Source organism: Pelodiscus sinensis, chromosome 17 (assembly GCF_049634645.1).
Source record: "Pelodiscus sinensis isolate JC-2024 chromosome 17, ASM4963464v1, whole genome shotgun sequence".
Taxonomy (NCBI): domain Eukaryota; kingdom Metazoa; phylum Chordata; order Testudines; family Trionychidae; genus Pelodiscus; species Pelodiscus sinensis.
This window is the reverse complement of record NC_134727.1, coordinates 25,628,898-25,647,730: the sequence shown is the minus strand read 5'-3', so window position 1 is coordinate 25,647,730 and position 18,833 is coordinate 25,628,898. Positions and strand designations below refer to the sequence as shown.

The 18,833-nt window shown below is 44.4% G+C and overlaps 1 protein-coding gene and 1 long non-coding RNA gene across 2 annotated transcripts in view; one reads left to right on the top strand and one right to left on the bottom strand.

Moving 5' to 3' along the window:
- LOC142818669 (uncharacterized) overlaps positions 1-15,842 on the bottom strand; it is a 44,394-nt gene extending 28,552 nt beyond the window's left edge. The window contains exon 1 of the long non-coding RNA XR_012896252.1: positions 15,457-15,842. This is a non-coding gene — a long non-coding RNA (uncharacterized LOC142818669). The remainder of the gene's footprint in view (positions 1-15,456) is intronic.
- A 1,921-nt stretch (positions 15,843-17,763) lies between these two features.
- The window catches only part of PDLIM4 (PDZ and LIM domain 4), a 123,414-nt gene continuing 122,344 nt past the window's right edge, over positions 17,764-18,833 (top strand). Inside the window, exon 1 of the mRNA XM_075900355.1 lies at positions 17,764-17,945. Coding sequence (XP_075756470.1) covers positions 17,853-17,945 — 93 coding nt within the window. The 5' untranslated portion in view covers positions 17,764-17,852. The remainder of the gene's footprint in view (positions 17,946-18,833) is intronic.

The window sequence follows — 18,833 nt, the reverse complement described above, 5'->3', positions numbered from 1 at the left end:
CCTGGGGAGTGGTGACAACTGTAGAGAAGTGGAGGCTCTCTCTGGGTAATACCTACACAGCAAAGAAAACCCCAAAAAGTAGCCAGTGCCAGCCTACTTGGGCTTGGCCTGCAGGGCTCTTTCATTCCTGTACTAGACCCAGGCTGGAGGGATCCTGGGCTCTGGGATCCTCCCACCCCACTGAGTCTTAAAGCCTGGACCCTGAGCCTGGAATTCTGAACAGCAATGAAACAGCCCAGCAGTGTGAGGGCTGCAAGCCTGAGTGAGCTTTGCTGAACAGACGTACCCTCTGTCAGAGGGGAACCCAGAGATAGGGTTTAATGGGAAGATCAGTGGAGAAGCCTGTTGCAAGGGCAGGGCAAGTAAATATATGGGAAGCCCTGAGCTAGGGTTTGCAAGTGGACAGGAAAGAACTGAGTAGCCCAAAGAGATAGGAGAATGATTCATGTTCATTTAGACTTGTCTGTGATATCCCAAAAGTGGTTTGAACTTTGTGACTTGGTTGGAGGGCTGAGCCACAGAAGGCCTGGAGCCAGAAGCAGCAAGCCAGAAGGAGGTACTGAAACCAAAGATACCAGCACTGTTATGTCTGGATGCAAAGAGGGCTTACCAAGGGTGAGTGTGGCTTACCACACAAAATCGGAAACAGAATATCTTTTGTTCTGCAATAATCAGAGGAGTTCATGCAGAAAGGTAGAACTGTAATGGGTAAGTGGACTTGATGTTTCAGATTTTCAAATCTGGGACCAATTATGCCAAAAATATTTTGTGCCCTCCCTCTAATTTCCAGAGGAAAATGTTTGCCAAATTCCCAAAACGCACAAAAAGGTGACAACTGCTTATGATTTACTTTCTATGCTTAGGACTAGAATAATGGGAAACAGGTGGTTTTTAAAGACCAAACCAAACAAAAAAAAAAGTACATAACTACCAAACACCATGGGACAAATTCTGCTCTTACTATATCCTGTGAAAATCTTATCAGGTTTAGGTTACCACTAACTTACACCTCATTTACACTTGCAAAATGCAGCCATCCACATTTGCAGCAAAGCTTAAATGCTACCAAATCAGAGCCCTCAACAAACTTTGGTCCAGCGATAACATGCTATGCTCCCTCTACGCAGGTGTAAATGACCGTAGACTGTGTGCACCAGTGGTGAAAAGGGCTAACAGAGTTCTGTTGTATTGTATTGCAAGATGGCACATTATTTGTCCATTGTTCTCTAGGGAACACAAGAATCTATCAGTGTAAGACTGATGAAAACTCTAAATTGAATTAGGATGATCCTGTGAATCCATTTAATAGACCTTTTGAGATTGCTGGGGTGTAACCAATGCCATGTGTGGAAGTAAGTCTTTAAAAACAGTTTGCTGCACTTTTCTCTGAATGATAAAAGGTAAAATGTCCTCTTCCATCATAAATTAGGAATCTAAGAATTAATCTCCTCCAGTTGTCTGCATTCTGTACTTGTACAGAATCCCAAAAAGGAAGCATTGTTATCAACTTGTTCCTTATTTAGAATGATAAAAAGTGTCCCAAAAGATTAAAAAGCTTCAGGGGGTAGCCAAGTTAATCTGCACAGGATAAACTTTAAAAACAACAAATGGTCTGGTAGCACTTTATAGTCTAACAAAACATACAGATGGTATCAATAGCCTTCGTGGACACAGCCCACTTCTTCAGATGACAGGAAGTGCGCTGTGTCTAGGAAAGCTCATGATACCATCTACATGTTTTTTTTAGTCTATAAAGTGCTACCAAACTATTTGTTGTTTTTTAAGTTTATCCAAAAGATTAAGATCTTAAAGCACAGCTCAGAACATCCCAAATGGAGTATGTGCACTAAATGATTTCTTTCTGGATTAAATAATTAAAAAACAAAACATGCTGGTTTGCAGAATATACTGACAACAGCAATGGATCTCAAAAGGGAAAAAAAATCAGCAAGAAGACCAGAGTTTCATTGTTCTGTGGCCTCCAAGCAAATGACGCATATCAGACCGAGGAGTAGGGGCATTACTTTGTTCTCCCTGCTGCTGCTTTTCACAGGAAACTGATCATTTAAATCCCATAATGAGAACAACTAGTATTACAGGAAAAAAACAGCTCATTGGTATAATCAGATCTTTTGCGTTCAGTATTGTGCCCATATTCTCCTGTGTGTTTTTCAGCAGTGGTTCATCCATCACATAGACAGCTATAACAGTGCATTCCTAGAAAATATTGTTTTTAAATGAAAGCAACAGTTAATTCTAGTGTTGTGTTTCACACCATAACCATTCAAATTGCTTTTAGTACAAAGTCATCTATCACCTGATACAATGGGCCCGATCCTTGCATTTGGCCAAGCTAGGTTGGACACAGAACTTAGTGGGGCACATCAAAGGTGACAAAGTCGCTTGCTTGCAATGACCAGCTGGTCAATGAGGTAGTGCTAGCTATGGAGCCTACGGTGGCTCTCAAGTAGCTGGAAAATCTCCTTCACCAAGAGAATCCAAAGCTGGCCACTTGGGCGAGCCTTCTGGCCACTTGAGGCAGATTCTCGGACTTCTATTATGCCGGTTTGTGCTGCTGAAGTGCCATTTGCCACCCCTTCTCCTCTTTTTCTGGAAGTTTTAGCACTCTCTCTCTCTCTTATGACACTGTATCCAGAGAGGGCTGCTAATAACTGTTACAGTTGTGGAGGATCACTCAAGCACAGGAACCCCCTGGCTGTGCTCCTTTCTCTGGCCACGCTATCCATAATGGCGGGGCAGTGTAGGAGCTAATTTGCTGGATCCACACTTTGGAAGATCCCTCCGTGCAGGGATGCTGCTCCTGTGATGGTTATGCTGGCTGTTTGCACCAGTAGTGAATGCAACATCATAGCCCAGGATCTGGACTATTGACTTCAGAACATACTCCACCCTGGTTCCTTTAAAGCAGGGGTGGGAAACTTAAGGCCCGGGGGCTGAATGCAGCTCCTGAGTTGCCTGGATCTGGCTCCCAAGGTTTAGGTCCTTCCCCAGCATTGGGGAGCCCATATTGACACTCCAGCCTCCCCTGCTGCCTCCCTGCAGTCCCCACTCTTGACTGATTTTTCTGTGGGCCAGTGGCCCCTGACCCAAAAAAGGTTCCCCACCCCTTCGTTAAAGTCACTGGGAGTTTTGCTGTGGTATAAAATGAGAGCAGGATTTGATCCATACACTCAACTTTCCACTGGAGTAAGTAAAATATTAACCCAAGAAGTAGACTTTGGCTAATAAACTATATCAGCTAATCCATACACTGTATAATTTGAGATGGGTGGGAAAGAGAAATGTGGCTTTACCTCACACAGCAGCAACAATTGAATAGCAGAGGGCCGAGAAACTTCAGAATGTAAAAATTCTCCTTATTTCTACATTTTCTGAGACATTATAAAAAGTTAGGACCTAATTTATAATAGTCAAAGTGATCTAAATTCATCTTGTTCTGGATTATGTTTTGCTCTGGTTGTTTATTGACAACTTTCACAATGCACAATGGGTTTCCGAGTCATGAATGTGACCTATCAGCAACATTGTGTATATCTGAATCTAAGCTAGAGCTGAATGCAAGGTAGATCTTTCACTAGTATAATAATTATATTATAGAGTTCCCTGGCACTCAAATTTAGCAACCAGTTTTACCATCTGTAGATGACTGTTTACAGTGCAAGAAATATTAATTGGCCAGCTAGGACTTTTTGACTGCTTTTAATGCTTTGTACTGTATCTTGGCTTTTGCTATGTCATGCTTGGATGCTTTATGACAAGCATTTCATATACAACTAAGACAAATAAATGAATTAGCAACCATTTAAAGTGATGACTTCCAGCAGTGGGGGGTTGTTCTAAAGATCTCTCAAAAGCCAAAATAACTCAGGACTAAGAGGCTCTGCAAAGCCTACAGATAATGTAAACTTTTAAAATCTGTAGTTAAATCTACAATGGGGTTCAGATTTGCCTGGACTTAATCCAAATACTAAGATTCAAAATTGAACCTACAATTCTTTTTTTGTATATACTATTAGTTAAAGAATTACAGTCAGGTCATTGTAACAAAGCATGGGAGAGGGCGCAGTGGGATTAGAGAGGTGCCAATAGTGGCTGTCAAGGAGTTATGATTAATCTAAGAAAGGAACAAAAAATATGGCTGAGAAATCTAACTATTGGAAGGGCAAAGACAATGTTTAGTACAGTAATTACTCATTTAACACGTGCCCGCTTAACATGTTTTCGCAATAGCACGATTTTTTTAGGGAAAGTTTTTCAAATAACACAACCGTCCCCGAAATAACACGAAAATAACCAAGTGGCGGACTACTTTGCGTGGCAATATAAGTTGGTGAAAACAGTGGTAATACGCATGAGCGGATGAATACACGTGGCCACAGCACTCCTCCATTCACTCACGTGTTTATCTTTGTGTTTTAACAAACTGCGGTGACTTGTGTTGGTGGATATCTCGTGTCACTAGATATCTGATGTTGACGTTGACAACCCAGCAAGAACAAAAAACTGACTTTGCCACCACCACCTGAAACACAACCCCCACCTTTTCCATTATTTTTAATGGGAAAATTGACCCCGCATAGCACATTTTCACTTAGCACGAACATTTTCAGAACCGCATAATAAGTAATTACTGTACTACAACTGTACAAATGACTCCAAAAAGGGCTTTTGATCATCTCAAAGAGAGAATTTGAAGTTACTTCCGTCCCTTATATTTACTTTCTGTGAAATTTTCAGTCAAAACTTTAATAATTTCAAATTAGTTGTTTCTATTAAAGAATTGTAATTGAAAATGAATTTCAAAGTGAGACTGGACGCGTGTACTAGAAACCTAATTCTAAAAGTTGCATTTGGAATATTAAATAGGATAAACTGTACAGACTGCACCTCTAAAATCCGTGATTCTCTGGTCCCGCAGTATCTGTGGTTTGTCATGATCACGGAGGTTCCAGGATCACAGAGTCTCATTAAGCTGCAGGGGGTGAGGGTCCAGGAGCTGGCCCATCTAGGATGCGAGGGAGGGCAGGAGTTAGTGTGTGACTCAGCTGAGCTATGGGGTGGGGAGGTGGTGGGAGGGATGGGGGATCCAGGAGCCAGCGTGTAGCTCAGCTGGGCTGCGGGGTGGGAGTCAGGAAGCCCGTAGGAGGGGGAAGGCAGCAGAGGGGTGGCAGTGGCTACAGATGGGCAGGCAGCAGGAAGCCTGAAATGACCTGCCCTGGGCTGGAAAAATCCATCTTCTGGGACTGGTCAGGTCCGAGGGTCCTGGACCAGGGAGGTCCAACCTGTACTTTATCTAAGCAGCTGCTTATACTAACCCACACATGTTGAATATCAAATGTTCACAATAAACTGTAGATGATCATTCAGCTTACATATAAGGTGAATTCCCATTAAAAATAATAAATTTTTCGTACATATAATTTGTGACTAGCTAAAAAGGCAACATTCGTCATATATACTCTTTTGATGTGAGTTATTTACTCTGTTTCAGTTAGCAAACTGAAACTAAACACAGGACAAAGAAGAAAAACAAAAAGTTGTCTCAGTTTTTATACCTGCCTGGAGGGCAAAGAATTAATCAATGGGGTTTGTGTTAAGGATGTTAAAATGCAGTTAATTGACTAGCCGATAGGCACTTCCGCATTCTTCCTTTGAAATGTACAAGAGCCCCTGCAAGGGCTCTTGTATATTTCAAAGGAGGAATGTGGAACTCTGCATACAGCCTGGGGCCAGTGGGAAGTCCCTCTGACTCAGGGCTGCATGCAGCCTGCCTGCTTTGAAATGCACAAGAGTCCCCAGCAGGAGCGCTTGTGAATTTCAAAGCCATGGAGCCCAGGGTTAGCGGGAGACTCAGCATGCGGGGGTCAGTATGCTGCTAGGAGCTTGGGGTCAGCTGGGGAGTTCCCAGCTGACCCTGGGTTCCACACGGCACTTCCCCAAAACCCAGGGTCAGCTGGAGACTCCCCAGCTGATCCTGGGTTCTAGGGAAATGCTGTGGGGAGTCCAGGGGACTCCCCAGCTGACCTTAAGCTCCATGGCAGCTGCCCCTTTGAAATGAGCAGAGGCATTTTAAAGGGGCAGCAGCCACTTTAGGTTTTCAAAGTAGCAGCGCCGCAGTAGTGCTGCCACTTTGAAGTACCCCTTCCCTCCTCCTTTGCTGCCTCAATCTCATAGGGGCAGTGGGGGGGGGGGGAGGAATATCGACTAGTTGACTAATCAAACGACTAAATGCTTATTGGATAATCGACTAGTTGACTAGTCTTTAACATCCTTAGTTTGAGTGACCATTTTACTTCTGTCCGAACTTCAAAAGAATTGCAGCCTTTTAGTTCATGATCTCCTAGGTTTGAAATATTATCATAAATACAAAAAGCAAAAGATGAGTACAAGCAACAAAAAGTATGCTCAATCTTGGCTAATACCACCAAGGAACTGTTATAGAAACCAGTTTCAAATGTAATAAAGAAACATCAGCTCTGTAGTCAGTGGTATTCAGCAATATAAACAGAGCTCTACAAAACAGAAGTTCCATTTCAAAGTTTCAGAGTTTCACTTGGCAATTCAGGAAGTTTTATTAGGGTCCAGATTCTTGAAGGTAAAACATTTACATTTTTGAGAGCTGGTCTTACGCTAAACACCACAAAGAAATCAACTTTTTATACAATAACTGAAAATGCATCAAGAACTCCTTGCACTGGAAGGAAATAATCACATACTTACGTCAAGGATCAAGAGTTAAGTAGGGGGCTGTACAAATAATTTCCTCCCATTTAGTTAATGACAGGAATGTTTTAACTCTCAAGTGATTAAATGAACTGGAGTTTAGTGTTTCATGTTTACTACATTAGATTTAAGGGCAATAAAAACTCGTTCAGAGTTACCATTAATTTGGAACATTTGGGGGTAAAGTAACTATAATGTTTGAAATAATTAATGCCTCTTTAAAAGGGGACTTTTCATAGTATAGGATTTTCCTACTTATACAGAAAAATAGTGAAGCTTTTATTTTCTGGCCTGCAATTATTAATAAGAAGATAACATGACACAAAACAAGTTTCAGGTCCAATCGGATTTTTTTCTTGCATGCACATTGCAACTTGTCTCATTGTTCAGAAATAAAACAGCCTGATTCTGTTGTGCTCTACACTTGCTTTACCCTAATGTAACTTCAGTGGAGTTACTCTTGACTTACATTTGTGTAAGAGCTAGGTGAGGGCCAAAGTTCTGTAAATTTCCAACAGAAACATCACTTGATCCAAACTTAGGTCTATATAGATTTTACCTTTCAGATAACTAAATATTCTGAAAGCATGATGTACTGTATTATAAACATTATATGTTCCAGGAATATTCTTTTAAAGAGGTGATGGTCATTTATCCAGATAAAAGAAATGTCTCTTCTAAGCAGACCATACATATGCTCAAGTCATACAGAGCTCCCATTAAAAACATTGAAAACATTAAAGCATTGAAGAGTTCTGCCACAAATAAAGGATATATGGCCCTAAATACTGCACAAAGTAAAACAGGATTCATTATTTAGGAAGCTGTTCTGTCACTTTCAATAAGCGATATGACTAATGTCTAACTTGCTGTCTTATGTATCAATTTACTAGCTGCCAAGTGAGACTTAGTAGTCACCCTCGAAAGTCACCAATGTTACTACATGTCCTCAGTTATTTACATCTCTGACATAAAAAATAGCTGCAAGATGGTCCCTTTATTGCGAAAAACCATGGTGGGGATCTGAAAATGTGGAAATAATGACAAAGACTGCCTTATTGAGACCCACCACACTGTCACATCGGCAGGACTGTAATTTTCACAAGACCAGATAGTATACATACCTGTACCCCTTCATTCCATCCATTCCTTATTCTATTCCCACTCCAGACAGCACGAACACTCCCCACCACAACATACTGAGCAAAGGAGAAACGATGCCACAAATATATGCAAACTCTTGTTCTATGTGGTACTTGGTGCCATGCATGGATCCCTTGTACAAATCTAAGAAGCATAAATTGGCTCACCAACATCATCAAAGGTGCACTTATTGTAAGAAAGACTAGAAAAGGGCACTAGGTATGCTTATATTCCCTGTCTTGTAAAGCTGTGTTTTCAAATATATCATCTCTACCTGAGGCATAAATACTATTCCAAGAATGTTTGCAGTAAATAGACATCACAATCCTCACTCCTTTCAAAAAGTTCCTGGCTTTAGGGGAGCAATGCATAAAGTAATTGACACAAAGCATATAATTCAGTCAAGACTTTTGTCATTGAATATGTAGTCCTTCTCTGCCTGGACAACATCATTCAGGCTACGCCTACACTGCTGCTTTTTATCGGAAAAAGGTACGCAAACTGCCCTCCACAATTTGTGTACCTTTCCTGATAGTTTTGTCGGAAAAGGTTTTTCTGAAATTTGGCCCGTCTATACTGGGCCAAATTTTGGAAAAACCTCTTCTTTAGAAAGATCCCTTCTTCCTTGTGGCGCGAGGAAGATGGGGCTTCTGAAAGAGTGCATCTGCTCTTCTGCAAAAAATGTTGGAAGAGCAGACGGGTTCCCTGGACACGGCAGAGTTTTTACAGTATCCCGGAAAAAAACCCTATTCTACATATAGCCTCAATTAGTTCTTTACTGAAACTCCTGACAGCTTATCAACATGGATACCAGAGAATCTGCTAGTACCAAAAATAGCTTGCCATATTTCAACTGCCCTGCTCTTTGAAGTTTAAAGCTTACTCTTTAATTAACCAGAAAGGTATGATAGGTAGCATCAGCTTCTTTAGATGCTGCTCCATTTAAAGTACACTCCATTGGCAAATTGAGACATGCTGTCTCCAGAAGGCAAATGAAGCATGGTTGGCAGATGACAGAGGACTCTAAGACCTGGTTTATACTTCTTTCAAAATAACAAATGGAGCATCCACATTTCCAAGCCCATTATTTCAAAATAATAGGCTGGTAATTTTGAAATAATAACTCCTGCTTTCCACGAAGACTAACACTTATTTCATATTGTTGTTTCAAAATAGCAGTAGCACTGACTCTCCACTGCTGCTATTTCGAAATAACTATTCCTCAGAGTCATTCAGAATAATTACTCCCCAGTGCTTCCTGGAGCTCTAAGTTGAGGTAGTGCATCTACATTAAGGGAGCCTGCCTCAGACTAATTTCGAGGCTTCTCTGTATTGTTGACACACTATTTTGAAATAGTTATTTTGGGAGTTATTATTTTGAAATCAGTTATTTCAAAATAATTTCCTAGTGTAGACATGCCCTAAAGGAGTTTCAATGTATTTCCAGTTAAAAGTGACACGTACCTGTTGAGTAATGAGTTGTGCTGTAAAGAGAACACTGCCTTGACCAACGATATGCAGGCAGTGAAGAATTCAAACTTTTATCATTCACTGTATAGCTGCCAAATTACTAGCAAATGTATGAACAAATACCAACCTATTGAGAACCCTAATTCTATCTTAGTCCCTGAAACACAAACAAACTTTAATTGAGTAAACCTTTGAGAATTCTCTGGTGTAATAAAAATGATACATTACAGTGTGCAGGGGAGAGGGGAAAGGGGGGTTTGGCTATATTTCATTACTCTGGTAAACAAATGCAGTAAATAGAAGGAAAAAAGTCTATGGTCAACAATCTAAATATCTACTAGGAAGAAACTTCATGAAATCTAAATAGTTTAGAACTGCTATCACACGATGTATCAAGTGACACCAATAAAACTATCCTCAAAAATTACAATAATCAGGAAGTCTTATTTCATTTTACCGTAAACCCAATCTGTTGCTACAGGCTTCATGGCTAACTTCCAAACCTGCTGAGATAACCCTGATGATGAAACGTCATCCATCAGGAGGTCATTTGTTGGGTAGTGAATTCCCCCTACTTTGATAATAGCTGTCAACTCTGGCTGCTCTACTAAAACATTCTCAGTGAGACAAATGGTTGAAAATGCTGGTGAGGAACCATTCTTGAGCTTGTCATCTGCAAACAAGAAAACATCTACCTCAGCATGTGGGTGGCAAATGGAAAAGAGTTATCCTGAATATTTGTTAAAAATAGAACTTAAAGCTGAGTATCCTGTATGTTGACCTGAGACTTTCACCAACATAAATTGGAAAAACTTAGCATAACCTGTGAATAATGAAAAGCAGAATGGAATATTCAAATTAAGCATTAAATAGGTGAAAAGATTTTGGAGTGAGAGAGAGATGGGCTGGAAAAAAACCTGCCAAATATTAGAGAGAAAAGTAAAATAGAGGGAGTGAGAAGATATTAGTTATAATTGCTGGGCTATAGCTTTGCATTGTATAAAAAATCATGGGCATGTCTATCACACATATTACATGACAGGAAGAATACAAAAAGTTCAGCAGTAACATGTTACCTACTAACCTAACATTAACACATACTTAAACTGTTTGTTCCTACATCTGAGGGAGTTCATTAAGGGCTGCAGCAGACATACATTTAATTTTCTGTTGATTGCTGCTCAAGAAGTGGAAAGAGACCCAAGTCATCTTTTAAAAATGATTTAATTTTTATTAGATTGGATTGTAAACCATTCATTTTTGATGGGGGGGTGTGCTTCCAGATTTTTGGTAAGTGATCAAGGGCTGCACTTTTCTATGGAGAGGGTGCTGGGTCGGGGATGAAGTTTGGGTGCAGAATGGAGCTTGTGGTAGGGGGTTGGGTGCAGGAGAGAGTTTGGGGGTCTGAGAGGGAGCTGGATGAAGGGGGGCTGTGATCTGGAGTGGGGCTTTAGGTGCAGGGTTCAAGAGGGGGTATGGGTGCAGGAGAGGATTCTGGCCTGGAGGATCAATGTAAGAGGGGGTGCAAGGTCTGGGAGAGAGTTGTGGGGCAGAGGGTAGGAGGTGCTGAGGGTTTGAGTGATAACCTAGGGCAGGAAGGGATGGTGCGTTGGGGCAGGGAGTTGGAGGGGAAGAAGGGGCTGGGGTGCCAGAGGCAGGCTCTGGCCAGGAGACACACTGGGTAGCTCCCAGGCAGGAGCCCATGGCAGTCCCAGGCTGCTCAGAATGGCTGGCTGCTCCCTGTGATTCTTTGCTCCAGGCACTGAGGGGCCGTGGAGGCTTTGGGTGTTGCCCCCACCTCCCAGCAACATCTCTCAGCTCCCATTGGCTGGTTTCTCAAAGTGGCATGGGGCTGCTCTGTGCCTGAGCGGTCCAGCAGAGCAGCTGTGGGCCAGATCTGGAGGTTCAGTAGGCCAGATTCGGCCTGGGGGCTGTATCTTGCCCACCCCTGTTGCAAACTCTTAGGGGTAGAAACTGTAATTTAATTGTGTATTGTACAGCACCAAGCACATTGCAGTGAATAGTCATGATCATGAATAGCCACTATGGTAATAATACACATTTATTTTAAACATCTTTCTACTTACACTGATAACTTGAATTTTAAGAGGGATTTAATCTCTGTACCAACATTTTTCTTAAGCCTCAGTTTGACACTTTATCAGTATTGAAGATAAACTACTTCTCAGTCCATACAAAGAGATTTGCTCAGTTACTTACGCCAAGATTTGCACATTCTGCAAGTGCTGTTCTGGGTGTTGTCTGATTATCCTTGCTAGCAAAATGACATGCGCAAGTCCCACAATAGATAAATCAAAAACAGTAGCCATTCACCCACGTCGTTTCAAAATCCACTACAAAAATCACATTTCAGCGTATCTAGCTTTCATACCATCAAGCTTCTGGAGCTTAATGAACATTGTGATGTCTAGATTTTGACTTCTCATTGCCTACATTTGGATCACTAGGCTTTTACTTCATAACACCTTTTGATTAGGCTACGGGTGTATTGAGATCACTAGCTATCATGCTGACCAATATTGTTTCCTTGCACTCCCCCATCAGCTTTCTGTATGTATCTATTGTCTTTTGTGCTTGTTATGCTTAAAAGAAGCACACAAGATCTTTTTCAGGGGGATAAGGCAACGCGCTACATTTATTGATAATATAACAAAGTAGCATATGCATTATCACACACACACACACACCCCCCGCTGATGGAATAGTTACCAGTCTGTTGCTCGGCCCAACCTATTGGCCAGATAGGTCGGGTGCGAGGGAGGGAGCCAGGTTCTTGTCAGTCTGGACTGATGCTCCATGGTTTTAGCAGACAAGAACCCGAAGAACCATACAAGACACCCCATCCTTTATAGGATTTTCCTTCCATGCAAGTCTATGCATTTTACCTTGCCAGGCCTTAATCAGTCATTCAGCATCACTATCAGTTTTTCTGCCACATATGTTTATCTGGAGGTTGTTCTCGCAGTCATCTGAAATCAATATGCTGACGACCCCTCCTGAGTGTTGTCTTCTGATGAAACTTATTATCCGTTCCCTATCAATGGGTGCTTGCCACTAACTTCAGGGTTCCTCAATCTCCTCCGGCAGTGTGGGTCTTCAGCGTGCCTTCACTTAGGTGATAATTATTTGGTGCTTCTGAGTCTCCTGCCCTTCCTCTGACCATTTGAGCATGCAGTGGCCTTCACACTTCTCTCTCCTAAAACATTGTCTCTCTCATTCACACAAACAATACATTTACAGGAATTGCAGCACGGAACAAAGGGGTACTTCTAGTCACTTTAACAAAGTTCCAAAGTCTTTCAACATTAAACTTATTTCTATCTACTACAAGGCTTTATCTAATGTTGACATCTCTATGTATTACAATATTCCATCTCTTCACTTCAATATGCTAACATCAAACAGAGCTGAAGCTAAGTTAACAAAGCTGCCTGGCCTGTCTGAGGTCTACATCTTGTGTTTAAATTTAATCCAAACCTTTTGCTATAACATACATTCATTATAACTAACTGACTTATTACTTACACAATTACAAGGCTACATGCTCCCTGGGGCAGACAATTTTTTTGTTCTGGGTTTATACAACACTTAGCACAGTGGTGTCCTATATAAATTAATGGAGGTTAGGTCCATCAATGACTATTAGATAGGATGGGTAGGAATGGGGTTCTTAGCCTCTGTCAGAGGCTGTGAATGGGTGACAAAGGAGGGATTGCTTGAAGATTCCCTGTTCTGTTCACTCCCTCAAGACCATCTGGCATTGGCCACTGTTGGCAGACAGGATTCTGGGCTAGATGGACCTTTGGTCTGACCCAGTTTGGCTGTTCTTATGTTTAGTCAATTACTAGAGCTCTTTGCCATTATCGTTAATAATTTATTTTCACAGCTTTCTTCAGGTATGCTTGGGGAGGGGGTAAGACTTGGTTCTTACCCCCACTGAAACCAATGAGTCCACACCTATTAACTTCAAAGGGAGCCAGTTCAGCCCCTTTTCTAGCTACAAAATCTTAGGGCTGGTTTACAATAGGGTTTTACACTGAGGGTATGTCTAGAATGCAGCATTTTTCTGGGAGAAAAGCTCTGCTGTGTCCAAGGAATGTGTCTGCTTTTCCGAAAAAAAAATTCAGAAAAGAAGACACGTCTTTTTTGCATCCCTGTAAACCACCTTCTACGAGGAAGAAGGGATATTCTGAAAGAAACTTTTTTTCCAACATTTGGCTTACTGTAGACGGGTCAATTGTCAGAAAAACTTCTTTCAGAAGAAAAGCTGAAAAAGACACAAATTGCATTTCACAAATTGCGTATCTTTTTCCGATAGAACTTTGTAGTCTAGACACAGCCTGATATAGCTACAACTTTCAGAGGTGTGAAAAATGCACATACCTGAAAGACATAGCTATATTGATCTAATCCTGGTGTAGACAATGCTGGATTGATGGAAGATGCCTTAGATACAGTCTGCAGGCCCCAGGTTGAAAACCACTTTCTATGCTCAGGTAAAGGATATATATGAAAAGGTGCATATATGACAGTACCACGATAGTTTTGTTTTATGGGAATGTAAGTCAAAATTTTCAAGTGTGGGTGCCTAAAGTTAGCTCGAATTTGAGGGCTGTAGTGTTATTGGGCAACACGTTTAAAACCTGATTCCTTACACCCCATAAGACTGAAAACTCTGAGATACTATGTGGCAATGAGAATGGGACAGAACAGAAAGAACTACCTATATGATTGTGTTGTAACATTATGCCAGAGCAAAACGTGTTGTGTTTTGTTCTAGATACAGACAAAAAGTAATGTTTAAAATAAATGTGTTCTGTTTTTCCTCACACTTTTTAAACAATGGACTCTGTTTAGTCTCTCTTAGAAGTGGGACTTTCCTGTTCTCGCATTAACTGGAGTAGGATGTTCCAAAACCTGCCATTTTTGAGAATAGTTTTTTCTCCTAGTTTTCAGTGGAGGCACGTAACTCTCTCCTGCTGTATCTATAGGCAGCTGAACTATAGGGTTTACTTATCAATGGACTCCTATTAAGTCACAAATTAATGTCTTTTACTTTACTCCTGTAGATTTACTTGCTAACTTTAGAATGATTTTTTCCCTAGACCCTGGCTCATTTACTGTCAAATGTATGCTGGTAACAGCAATCTTTAAACAAATTTATTATCCCTGTAGACATGGACTTCCTCCCAAATTTTCAAATAGCCATCCTATGGTATAATAAAGCCCACTACCAATCCCTACTGAGTCTATAGTAGTTTATATAAAATGGTTATAATTCTACATCCATTCAACTCTAACACTTTGGAAATAGAAGACTTAGCAGGGCCTCATACTTTACTCCTTGATGCAGATGCTCAATTTTGCCTTTCCAGCAGCTACTTCACTTAAGTGATTGTTGGCTTGTTTGAATCTCATGACACTTTAAAGGGGCAATTAAATCACAGAGAGTAGGTTGAGAGCAAGCACGTGCATGACTATCATCTTGTATTTATTAATTTTTAAAAATCTCCTAGCCCCCTTTTTAAAGAAACCTAAGAAGGCCCAGTTTTCCCCTCAATGTTAACAATGTTATACAGTGGAAGCCATTAAACAACCAAAACTCCCCAACCTGTTTCCATAGTTACCTTCTACTCCAAGGCCTGGTCTACAGTACACAGTCAAGCTGAGGTAAACTGCCTTGCATTGACCTAGCAGTGGAAGTGTCTTCACAAAATTTGGCTCAAAAGTGCCTAACTACAATGCGGCTAAATGTCCTGCATTTTGCTTTAACTACAATGCCTAATTGATTTAGTACCATCATAGCCTAGACCTTGTGATATCATGGTTGATGTAGCATCAGTATACACACTGTATCAGCAGTTACTGGCTTTCAAGAGCCATTCCATAATACCCAGGGCCATCCCTAGGGGGATGTGGAACCTGGGACAACCCCCCAGGGCCTAAGGTGCGGGGCCCAGGACAACCTCCCCATCCCAGGCTCTGCCTCTCCTCCATCCCCTCACTCCACCTGAGCTCCACCACTTCCCAACCCTTTGCGAATCCCCCTCCCCTGAGTGACGTGAGCATGGGGATTACCTGAGGGCCTGGTGGCAGCAGGGCTCGGAGCCCTCCTCCAGCAGTCACCATGGTAGCAGGAGCTGAAGCCAAAGCAAGCAGGCAGTCTGCTCTGCCCCCCTGCCCTCTCCCAGCCTGCTGCACTCTGCTTTTCTACAGCAGTGGGAAGCGGAGAACCCTGGGATGGGGGCACTCTATTCCTTGTTGCCATGGTAAAGCCAAGCACAGCAGGCTGGGAGAGGGCAGCAGGCCAAGCTAGAGTGGAGTGGGCTGCTGGGTCTTTCCGGCTCTTGCTGCTGTAGTGAGTGTGTTGGGGGCTGAGTGTGTAGTGTTAGAGCTCCTAATCTCTGCTGCCACCTTGTACCAGGCAATCCCCCAGGCTGCTCTGGGATTCATCCATAGGAGGATTGAGGGAGTTGCCGTGCCCCCTCCCCGCCAAGTGTGGGGCCTAGGATGGCAGCTTCCAACATCTGATGTCAATACCCCACCCTGATGATACAATCAATACAAACACTGATGGGGAGATTGTACAGTGCTGACACAAGGAAACAAGCAAGCATACTCACAAGTGATTTAATAACTACAGTGGCTGCTGGCCGGCATAAGTTAGGGTAAAATAATTTTATAGGGTAGATGTTGCCCAAGTATTTCAGGAAATTCGGATCATCTTAGGCCCTGATCTTGTAAACTTTTTTACACTTGCTTAGCTTTATTATGATGAGTAGACCCCATGAGAAGCAAATCACAACTCAGCCCTCATTTTAAAAATGTTCAGAGGAAGTTCTGTTCTGTTATCATATGGGCAAAGCAGGGCCAGTTTCTTAAATTTCTTTGATCATTGCACTTCACTCACTTTCTCCAGGCGGTTTTCCCATTTTATAATGTAAACGTAATTAATTTTATCCAGTGTCACATCCTTTGCTAGTACCAAGTGCAGCTGCGCTACAGCGGTATCCCTAGCAGTGGTGTTTGAAGTGGGGTGGCAACCTGCCCCCCTCCCCCCAGAATAGGAAGTGGAGGGTAGTGTCTCAGGAACCCGCAATAAGAAGTTTAAAAAGGTGAAAGGAACAGATGAGCCACTTCCCCCAGCCACAGAGGGGAGGGAGGGCTTCCTTGGGGGCTAAGAGGGCATAGTAGGGGGGGTTCCCTGGGAGACTTAGCAGGGGAGAAGAGAGGATGTTCCTTGCGGTGCTGGGGTGTGTGTGTGTTGGAGAGGACTCTGGGAGGCGCTCGGAGGGGGGGAGAAAAAGAGGTTCCTTGGGGGTTTAACAGAGTGTGTGGGACACCCTGGGGGAATCTTAGCAGGAGGGGGAGAAAAGGGGGCTCTCTGGAGGGCCTTAGGAACAGGAAGCTTGCACAGGGCTTCCTTGGGGGCTTAGGAGGGGAGAAGGGATGCCCTGGAGGGGCTAAGGGAGAAGAAGAGGCTCCTTGGGGGACATGGCGGGGGGGGGGGTTGGAAGGGCTCGAGGGGGTTTAGGAAGGGAGAAGAAGGGGGTTCCCTATTGAGTTTAGTGGGAAGGGCTGGAGGGGGTTTAGGAAGGGAGAAGAAGGGGGCTCCCTATTGAGTTTAGTGGGAAGGGCTGGAGGGGGTTTAGGAAGGGAGAAGAAGGGGGCTCCCTATTGAGTTTAGTCGGGAGGGCTGGAGGGGGCTTAGGAAGGGAGAAGAAGGGGGCTCCCTATTGAGTTTAGTGGGGAGGGCTGGAGGGGGCTTAGGAAGGGAGAAGAAGGGGGCTCCCTATTGAGTTTAGTGGGAAGGGCTGGAGGGGGTTTAGGAAGGGAGAAGAAGGGGGCTCCCTATTGAGTTTAGTGGGGAGGGCTGGAGGGGGCTTAGGAAGGGAGAAGAAGGGGGCTCCCTATTGAGTTTAGTGGGGAGGGCTGGAGGGGGCTTAGGAAGGGAGAAGAAGGGGGTTCCCTATTGAGTTTAGTGGGGAGGGCTGGAGGGGGCTTAGGAAGGGAGAAGAAGGGGGCTCCCTATTGAGTTTAGTGGGGAGGGCTCGAGGGGGCTTAGGAAGGGAGAAGAAGGGGGCTCCCTATTGAGTTTAGTGGGGAGGGCTGGAGGGGGCTCCCTCGGGGGCTTAGGAGGGCAGAAGCGGGGGGCTCAGTCCCTGCGGGGTTTAGCAGCGAGAACTGGCGGCTCCCTTGGGGCTTGCTGAGGCGGCGCGCTCTGCCCCACTCTCCCCCGCCTCTAGCCCGGCTCCCTGCCGAGCCCCCACAGGGCCGGGCTCTGGCTCAGGCGGCCCGGTGCCCGGCCTGCAGCGCTGTCCTGCAGCCGGCTCCGGGCAGGGAGGGACCCGCCTCCCAGGCGGGGGCGGAGGGGGGCGCGGAGACGTCAGGCGGGCCGGGGCTTAGCGGCGCTGGCAGCGGCGGGGCAGGGGCAGAGCGTCCTTGCAGCTTGCGCTCCCGGCCGCGGCGCCAGCATGCCCCACACAGTGGCTCTCAGCGGCCCCTCGCCATGGGGCTTCCGGCTGGTGGGGGGCAAGGACTTCAGCACCCCGCTGACCATCTCCCGGGTAAGCCCAGGAGCAGGGGCCACGGCAGCAGCCGGGCTCGTTTGCAGCCCCCTCCCCAGCTGCCCCGGAGCTCTCGCCTCCCGCCGCGCGGCTGGGAATGGGGGGCTCAGCCTGGCCCACGGAGACGGGGCGGCTGGGTCACCGCAGCACCGCCCCGTGGACGCACCTTCTTCGCGGGCCGGGCGGGCGCGGTGGCTGCAGCAGGGGCAGGTGGAAGCGGGCGGGATGCGGAGCTGGTCCCGCTGCCTGGAGCTTTCACTCTGTTAGTTCCACTCGCGTTCGTCCGCTGAAGTGGGTCTTGCCCAGGAACGCTCGTGGCTCGGTCTCTTTTGGTTGGGCTCTGCGGTGCCACAGAGCGACTTGTTTTTAAAGTTACAGACTGGCACGGCTGCGCCGCTGCTTTTCATTCATTTGTGTGACTTCTGAGGGCAGGCAGGGGGTGTCTCCGGTCCGGTTGCGTGTAATGCCAGGTCTGTGAGCCTGAGGGGGATTGTTCAGACAAAAAGAAGCTGGGTTCCCCACTCAGCCGGGGTATAACTCCACTGAAGTAGATGAAATTCCCTTAGTTGGGAAGATGTCGGTAGGCGTTGCCTGCAGCAGGATTGTGCCAAAATCAGGGTGATGCCCTTGGGCCCAAGGTAAAATTGAATTAACAGCCTGAAAAGTTGCATAGCCTCCTCATGGTTTGGAGCTCCCCTTTGGGGGGGGGGGGGGGGAGGAAGAGCCTGAGACTATCAGGGAAAGAAGCTGGTTTTGAACAAAGTTGATACAAGCTTACTTTTCATGGGGCAAACTTATACCGTTCCTGCATTCCTGATAGTACCTTTGTTTTGTTTGACAATGAACAAAAATCTGCACTTCTGTGAAAGGCAGCCAAGTGCAGTGTCT